Genomic DNA, 8,653 nt, shown 5'->3' on the forward strand with positions numbered 1-8,653 from the left:
AGAGAGAGAGAGAGAGAGAGAGAGAGAGAGAGAGAGAGAGAGAGAGAGACTCTAGTTTCAATGCATCCTCTTCCAGTTCCCTTTGCTTTCTAAAGACTCCACTAAATTATACTTTTATGACTGAAATTATCTGAGGTACCTCACTAGCTCTCAGGATGTTCCTTGGACCCATAGTTATCACCTCTGTGGAGCTTTGCTTGAGTATTTTAGATATCAGTGTCCAGGAAACTCCCATCCTGGCCACTCTAATTCAGCACAGTCTCACTCAGCATATATCTCTAAACCTCACAAAACAGTAAATGCATGCATATTGGAAGATAGATAAGGGAAAAAAATCTGATGGAACTTGAGGTGGGTTACATGAGTGAGATCAAGGTGATGACTCTGCTGTGTGACATAGGAAAGGACAGTTTGGTCTTCAGGGACAGGCTGGCTCATGAGGGAGAGGCAGAAGGGTAGTATGTGGGCACCCCATTGGGAGTGGCTGAGGCCCAATACTGTGGCCACAAAGACAGTTGTTAGGGAGGAAGGGCATCATGAGGGGGTCAAAATGGGAGGACCCAAGGCTTGGGGATGCGAAGCAGAGTAACAAGGTTCCCAGAGCGTCACCCCTCTCCTCACCTCTAGGTGGCAGAACAGCTCATCAACCCCTTCGGAGAGGATGATGATGATTTTGAGACCAACTGGATCATTGACAGAAACCTGCAGGTATGAGGGGGTGTGGGGTGTGGAGAGACTGCGTCATAGACTCTTCTCAAAGAGGGATCCAAAGAGAGGGCACAGCAGTTTCTCAGGGAGACCGCACAGTAAATTGTCCTCCCCTCCTCTAACATCAGCCCCTCTCTCAGCCAGTCATTCACTCGCAGGATTCGCACCTCAACTCTGGAGGCTGCAAGTAAGCATTGTGTCTTTAGTCCCACAGGTGGGGAAACGGGTCCAGGGAACTAACTGACCATTCCTAAGGTATCAGGCAGGCTCATGGTCCTGCCTGGGCTGCCCATTCTATTGGATATTGCCTCTGTCCTTGGTGACCAGGTGTCCCTGTTGTCTGTGGATGGGATGCACCAGAACTTGCCTCCCATGGAGCGTGACATGTACTGGAATGAGACAGCGCCTCAGCCACCCTACACAGCTGCTTCTGCCAGGTCTCAGCGACAGTCCTTCATGGGCTCCACCTTCAACATCAGGTAGACAGTGCCAGGGGACTGGGTGGGAAACTTTTCAAGTGTAAACAACTTGGAACAGCTCTTGTTACTACACTGGGTGCCCAGTAAGGGCTACCCAGTGGGCTGTGCTCTACACTGGGTGCCCAGTAAGGGCTAGCCAGTGGGCTGTGCTCTTCACAGACATTAATTTTTTCCCTCCCAATAACCTTTGTTTGTTATCGTTACTCTTCAGACAATTAGGTACAGGCTCATAAGGGCTAATAAAGTTGCCCGGCCCAAAGTCACATAAGTGACAAAGGACACGTCTGAGCCAGCTATCTGGTTCTGTCTCCACACTCTCCCTACTTATTTTTGATTGGATTTTCTTGAGATGGAGTCTCATGTAGCCCAGGCTGGCTTGAAGCTTACTATGCTGGGGGATGGCAGGCAGACACCATTGCCTTGACTTTTGGTGTTTTGCTTTGTTTGAGACAAACCCATTACTATGTAGTTAAGGCTGACTTGAAATTCCTGACTAGCCCAGGCTGGCCTTGAATTCATATCCAGTCCTAGGAATATAGGTGGGAACCATCACACTATGCTCTACTTTTTTTTTTTTTTTAAAGACAGGCTTCTCTACATAGCCTTCGATGTCCTGGAACTCACTAGGTAGACCAGACGGGCCTTGAACTCACAGAAATCCTCTTGCTTCTACCCCCTTAAGTGCTGGGATTAACAACGTGCTGTGCTCCACTACACCCAGCTACCTCCATACTCATAACTCTCCACTATGCTGTGTTAGACCCTCCAGTCCAGTCTCTTGTGTACAGCCCAGAGAGAAACAGGACATTTCCAGGGACAGTCAGCGATAGATGATGGAGTGGGATGCCAAGACTGGCTTTCTAACTCTGACCGGAAAAAGGTAGCTTTTGCGTGGACCTGGAATTTTAGGAAGCCTGTGATGAAGGGGGCAGGGACAGTATTTGTAATAGAGTTCCAGTAGGAGATAGGGCCTCCTGAATAGACTGTCTTACAAAGGCCTCCTTACACCCACAGCAGCAGCAGTTTCCTCTGTACAATCCCATTTCATCCAGATTCCTCCTACATACAGTAGGCTGAATGGGCCTTCCACAAAGTGTCACCTCTGGCTGACAGAGGTGAACAGGCTCTGGAGTGTCTGGTGTATTTGCACACTGTACTAGAGTCCATTAAGTTGAAACTAGAAATAGGAACATTTTGGAAGATGTTTTTGAACCTGTTTCATCTGACCATTCGCCCCATCCTCCACCATCCCACGTCCCCTTCCCCCCTCCCCCCCACACACTGAACCTGGTGTGGCACTGGGTGAAGGTCCTGCATTCAGGGAATGTGCAAGCTAGTGAGTGGAGCAGGCCAAAGACTGGGTAGATAAGAACCGAAGTTGCCTTTGGCCAAGAGGTGACCTCCTCCTGGGCCTGCAAGTAGCTCTTACAGCCAGGGAAATTTTGGATGTGGGCAAGGGCCCCATCCAAAGTAAGTAAGCTTTTTCTTACAGATTAAAGGTCCTGGGGCCTCAGGAAGCCTGCTGCCAGGCCTTTTGGTGTATGTTACTCTCCAATGGGTAACATAAATTCTTTGTTCCAGCTGGGCCTTATCTGAACAGGCTTTACTGGGGGCAGAAGTTCCCATTGCCTGGAGGGAGATACTCTAACAGGAGGGTGCCTGATAACGAAGAGATTGTGAGATGTAGGAAATTACTGTTGGTTAAAGCAGGAATGCCTGAGTTTGACCTCCAGAAAAACATGGTGTCATTTGACACCATCCACTTGTAGCCTCACTGCTGAAGAGATGCCTGGAGATGGCTGGCCAGATAATCTAGCCTAATTAGTGAGTGTCAGGCCTTCGGGATGCCCTGTCCCAAAGAAAGTGGATGGATTTCTGAGGACTCAAATGGAGACTGTCCGCTGGCCTTCACACAGGCACACACAGGTGTGTCACTCACCTATGGACGCATATCAACTCTAAATGCTAGACTGGGAAGCTGGATGTTACCAGTGAGCAAGAGAAGAGCCTAAGGTGAACTGAGCCTTGTGAGACTCCCAGGGAAGTGCAGGATACATAAGGAGAGGTGAAGCCTTGGTCCTAGGCAGACATTTGCTTCCAGCTTTTCTTTGTCCACTCACTCAATCTTATGCATGTCTTTTCCTTCCAGCCTGAAGAAAGAAGACTTGGAGTTTTGGCCAAATGAGGATGACACCGATGACAAGAAAGAGACCGGTTATGACAGCAGCATTGGATCCTTCTTAGGACTGCAATCCAATGACCATTCTTCCAGGACAGACTTAAAGACCAAACTATTGGGTTTTAAGAAGGACTCTGTCCTCGAGGGCGAGTGTAAGAATGACAATCAGAAAGACCAGAAAGATAATGTCTGGAGACTTAAGGGTCTGGACATCTTCAGAGGTGTTCCAAGGTTTAAGAGGCCAAGCTTCCTTCGTGACCCATGGACATGTGGCAGAAACCCTCCCATGGTCTTCCCTCCTGAGCAGACAACACCCTCCAGTACTTACTCAGACACAGGTATGGACACTAAACACAAATGCTTAACACCCCTGACTTCTGAGACCAAGATCACTTTGTTTTAAAGGTTTATTTTTTTTTTTTTTTTTTGGGTTTTTTTTGGTTTTTCGAGACAGGGTTTCTCTGTGTAGCCCTGGCTGTCCTGGAACTCACTCTGTAGACCAGGCTGGCCTCGAACTCAGAAATCCACCTGCCTCTGCCTCCCAAGTGCTGGGATTAAAGGCGTGCGCCACCACCGCCCGGCTTAAAGGTTTATTTTTATTTTATGTATGTGTGACTTTGTATATATGCCATACATACTGGTACTCTCAGAGGCCAGAAGAGGGTGTCAGACCTGGAGCTCTAGTTGTAGGCACTTGTGAACTGCCTGATGTGGGTGCTGGAAATCAAACTCAAGCTCTCTGGAAGAGCAGGGAGTCCTCTTGACTGTTGACACATCTCTCCAGCCCCAAGAACACCATTGAATTGTTCCTAGGTGATGGGCCTTCCACAGAGTACCAAGAAGTGTGTCAGATGAGAAAGAAAACTGTGGAGTTTAACTTGAACATTCCAAGGAGCCCCACAGAACATCTTCAACAATGCCATTTGGACCAGCTGCCAACCAACAAACACGCTATACTGAAGGAGCATGTAGAGAGCCCTATCCCAACAGGTCTGTCCACCCAAAGAGTTGCATTCCCCATGATTCCATTACTACTGAGGTGTGGGGGAAACTTATATCCCTACACTAGCTGAGAATTAATACCAGCCACCTCGGAAAGAATCCCTTGATGGAGGCCTTTTGCTCACTCCACCTAAGAGCTTAATATCAGCAAGAACAATTCAAAGAAGTGAAATTGTACTGACAGAATGGTGAAATGATGGCTATCTTGGCAATCAGGGAGTGTGCCAGGCTGTTGAGACTTTTTGCAAGGATGGCTGGCCAGCATTTTTGCAGGGAGGCTTGAGACAGAACTGAGACTAGCTAGAATGTAGCCCAAGGACTAGCCTCACTACTTTTTTTTTTTTTTTTTTTTTTTTTGGTTTTTCGAGACAGGGTTTCTCTGTATAGCCCGGGCTGTCCTGGAGCTCACTCTGTAGACCAGGCTGGCCTCGAACTCAGAAATTCGCCTGCCTCTGCCTCCCAAGTGCTGGGATTAAAGGCGTGCGCCACCACCGCTCGGCCAGCCTCACTACTTTTATCAGCTAGATGGCAAATAAACACTTGTCCTTACCTAAGGACTCCCACCTCACTTCAGACATCGGCCATGGTCTCCTGGGTCTTAGGCCTTGCTTAATACTTCCAAAAAGCCTAAATGCTGTCACAAGCTTAATGTCATTTCTCATTTCTTGGGACACTTTTACCGAATTACATTCTACCCTCACCTTGATCACGAGTGTTAATTTCCCACTTCCACATTCCTGGTCTCATCTATGACCGGAACATTTTTTTCATAAGTAGAAGGGCACAATTTTCAGCTTGCGTCTAGTGTTAGACATTAACTTTCACAGACTATCCTGGTGTGTTTAAGACCAGCTTCCACCCTTGTCCTCAGTCAACTCATGCTATGAATCCTCTCAAATCTCCCACAGGGATGAAGCTGACACCAAACCCGTTTCCTATGAGTGATGCTTCACAGCCTGGTCCTCACCTGCACAGATTCCAGCAGGGCACGGACTCACTTGGAGGCACACAGCATCGATACCCAAGTGTACGGTCCCCAGGCAGTCTGGCAAGTAACTCAGAACCAAGAGTGCGTAGTCCTGTCTGAACACACCTGTATTTTACTATCTTTCCCATACTAAGGAGTTTAATAAACATGAATATTCTTTTATGTATTTCAGTGTGATTAGTATAACTGGCAGTGACGTAACTGGAAGCTGGAATACTTATCCCTCAATCACAAAGACAAGAGCTGGGTACCAAAATTCTTTATTTGAAGAAATGGTACAAATTAAAAGAACTTAAGCAGATGTTTTGGTGCAACTTATAGAAAAGATAAAGGCAGCCTGACATGCATGCACTGCCTCAGTGACCAGTGAAATCACATGGCTTTGGGGAAGTCAGCTTAGCTTTCATCACTGTGTCCCAGGGTGTGCTTGTCAAAGAGATATTCTGCCATGCCAGATTCAGGGGCTCCCATCTTGCGTAAGTTGGTCACGTGGTCACCCAGTTCTTTAATGGATTTCACCTGTTCGTTCAGGTAATGCGTCTCAATGAAGTCACATAACTAGGAAAAGAGAACATGAGACAAAGTTATTGGTCAGCTCTCTCAAGCCCTGTGGCAAATAAATCTCCTCCTCCATTCATCCCGTGTTTCCAATACTCACGTGGGGATCATTCTTGTCAGTAGCCAGTTTGTGCAGTTCCAGTAGTGACTGATTCACACTCTTTTCCAAGTGCAGGGCACACTCCATTGCATTCAGCCCGCTCTCCCAGTCATCACGGTCTGGTTTCTAAATGAAACCAGAAAGGTCAATTCATCTGCAGTCTCTACCGACTAACCCAAGTCAGTCAACACCTCACACTTAACCACTGTGCTCTGGCAAAAGGACTGCCCTCAATTCTAATAACGGCTTTCGCCTCAAGATATTTGGTAACTGCCATTTGCCAACATACAGGGGCAGAAGCCCCAGTGCGCCACCATAAAGGTTAGCTGCTCATTCATTTAAGATCTACCTACCTTTACATCCTGCAGGAAGATGCGGCCACCTCGCTCGTTCTGCAGCTTCATCAGTTTCTCAGCATGTTCCCTCTCCTCATGAGATTGGTGGAGAAAGTATTTGGCAAAGTTCTTCAGAGCCACATCATCCCGGTCAAAATAACAAGACTGTAAGTGGAAAGCGCACATGTTACTGATCCCCACAGCAAGGCAGCTGCGATGGCTGTAGGTGGTAAAGGCTGTCTGCCACCCTACTAGGCCTTTTAAAAGCACAGTAAGGATGGGAAAACAAACCTTGGGACTTGGCTTTATCAAGTGTCCTATGGCTCCGAATTAGTGAAGAGAAAAAAATTTAAGCCAAGGCCAAATCTCCTTGTCTGAGAGGGAGGGTGCTAGAGTACCCTGCATTGGGAGGCCATTTTTTTCCTCCTTCACCAATCATGTAAAAAATGGCTAAGACAAAGTCACAAGGTTTCCAGCTAGACAGCCAACTGCTAATTTATAAAGTTAATGCATCATGCCGGGTTAATAACTGAGAGCATTGTTCTTTAGCACAACTATATTAAGAGACGCTTTGATTTTCAGTTTTAGGCACTCAGTGTATTCCAGGAATGGCAGCCACAGAAGTCCAGGCCTCCCCCATACCTGTTTTTTCAGAAACAGAATTATTACATGGAAAACTTCCTTGCCCAGCAATTGATAGTGGGCTTTTCCCAACAAGTATATACCTACCACTTCTGTTAGTAAGCCACAACTCATGCAAAAAAAAAAACAGTACTCTAGATGCCTTTTAAGGGCAAGGTCGGGGTGACACTGATAACTACAGAAGGGGCGATTCCTAGCGATAAGTTTCAATACAAGTAAGGCTCTGTGATAAGCAGAGAGGTGGAGGCGGCTGCTTTAGAAAAGGTCAGAGTAAGCTCACAAGAGATAAGCCTCTTTATACCAGGCCCCAAGGCTGCCATTCGACACCGTGACCAAGCAGACCCGCGGTTCTCAGAGGAACTGGAGCTGGATGCATACCCAAACAGAGAAGCCTGCTGGCCACGTGATCGGAGGGGACGAGTGCAGAAAATGCACCTAACTGCAGAGTGGATTGGACAGGCTGACAGTCATACAGCCCTAAGGCTTCAAAAAACGGGTTTAATGACGTGCCTTGTCTATGCTGGAGTCACAAGGCGCAGTGTGCTCAGACTTGCCAAGGCAGGGCTGCCAGCCTTAGGAAAGAACCCCGAACAAACTCCATTTTCCAGAAAGGCGCTGGAAGGCGGGGAAGCCCGCAGCAGGCCACGCCCCAACCCACCCTCCGCCTGCTCCCCAGTGGCGCAGGGGAGGCCGCACCCGCTTCCAGCCCCTCCAGAGGCCAGGCCGCACTCACCATAGACAGATAGACGTAGGAGGCATACAACTCCAGGTTGATCTGGCGGTTGATGGCAGCCTCCGAGTCCTGGTGGTAGTTCTGGCGCACTTGCGAGGGAGACGCGGTGGTCATGGTGGCGGCGGGGCGAGGCGCAGTGGCGACGCTGGAGCGGCGGAGCGACGAAGTTGCAAAGGGCTCAGGCTCGAAGCGGCCGGCGGGGGTCGGAGGGGTCGAGCACCGGGTTCCGTTCAAGCACTGTTGAAGCAGGAAACCGCGGCGACTCTGGGCGAGAACGTCTGGCGCAGGGGGCCAGCGGGCCGCACTTATAGCGGGATCCTGCGTCAGGCGCGCTCTGGCCAATCATCGCGGCGGACCGCGCAGCCCCGCCTCTTCCTGTGGGCGTGTTGCCCAAACCAGCGGGGCGCGGGCGGGGAGGAGCTTGTGTGAGTGAGAGGCGACGCAAGGGGCCCTGAACTGCAAGAGCGGTGCCTAGCAACAAGCGAGCTGTTTCTGTGGCCCGGGGCGGGCGTAGTTGGTTCTAGCCGTACTGCAGAGGCATCTGGGTCCCAGATGGGGACAGAGGGTACCGATGAGGATGATTTTCAAGTCCCACAGGACATCCCTAAACTCTAGGCTAAGTGCATGTTGTTAAATCGTGACATACACCAGGCAGTGACTTAGTCTTACAAATAGGAAAATGGAAGCGTTGCGCTGTAAATGGTGAACGACATATGTTGGACTGGGAAAGAGCGGCTTTCTCTCCTTCAGAATCTGTGGAGAGAAGCTCAAGGGAGGAATAGGGAGACTACTGGGAGGGGAGGGGGTTCGGGTCTGCCCCGTTCTTCTGACTCAAGCAACCCCGGCTTTTTGCTGAAAGCAAACATGGCTCTGTGCACAGTTGAAAAAACAAAAGCTAAAGAAGGTGCATTTCTCCTTAGAGCAGGACA

General features: G+C 49.0%; 2 protein-coding genes across 2 annotated transcripts in view; one reads left to right on the forward strand and one right to left on the reverse strand.

The window, feature by feature from the left end:
* The window catches only part of Best1 (bestrophin 1), a 15,730-nt gene extending 10,214 nt beyond the window's left edge, over positions 1 to 5,516 (forward strand). The window contains exons 8-12 of the mRNA XM_028777521.1: positions 628 to 708; positions 1,036 to 1,187; positions 3,337 to 3,704; positions 4,180 to 4,356; positions 5,277 to 5,516. Of these exons, the coding sequence (XP_028633354.1) occupies positions 628 to 708; positions 1,036 to 1,187; positions 3,337 to 3,704; positions 4,180 to 4,356; positions 5,277 to 5,455 (957 nt within the window). The 3' untranslated portion in view covers positions 5,456 to 5,516. The remainder of the gene's footprint in view (positions 1 to 627; positions 709 to 1,035; positions 1,188 to 3,336; positions 3,705 to 4,179; positions 4,357 to 5,276) is intronic.
* Positions 5,517 to 5,599: 83 nt separating this feature from the next.
* On the reverse strand, positions 5,600 to 8,052 carry Fth1 (ferritin heavy chain 1). The gene is made up of 4 exons (XM_028777491.1): positions 7,725 to 8,052; positions 6,368 to 6,514; positions 6,015 to 6,140; positions 5,600 to 5,914 (listed from the first exon to the last, which is right to left on the reverse strand). Exons 1-4 carry the CDS (start codon positions 7,836 to 7,838, stop codon positions 5,753 to 5,755), a joined length of 549 nt encoding a protein of 182 aa, XP_028633324.1. The 5' UTR covers positions 7,839 to 8,052; the 3' UTR covers positions 5,600 to 5,752.
* Between the last annotated feature and the right edge of the window lie 601 nt (positions 8,053 to 8,653).

This window comes from Grammomys surdaster, unplaced genomic scaffold, assembly GCF_004785775.1.
Source record: "Grammomys surdaster isolate TR1022 unplaced genomic scaffold, NIH_TR_1.0 310, whole genome shotgun sequence".
Lineage (NCBI taxonomy): Eukaryota > Metazoa > Chordata > Mammalia > Rodentia > Muridae > Grammomys > Grammomys surdaster.

Coding starts and splice junctions, on each gene's coding strand:
- Fth1 (XM_028777491.1), bottom strand. CDS start 7,838: ATGACCACCGCGTCTCCCTCGCAAGTGCGCCAGAACTACCACCAGGAC. Junction 6,515..7,724: donor CCTACGTCTATCTGTCTATG/GTGAGTGCGGCC, acceptor TTCCACTTACAG/TCTTGTTATTTTGACCGGGA. Junction 5,915..6,014: donor CTGACAAGAATGATCCCCAC/GTGAGTATTGGA, acceptor CTCTTTTCCTAG/TTATGTGACTTCATTGAGAC.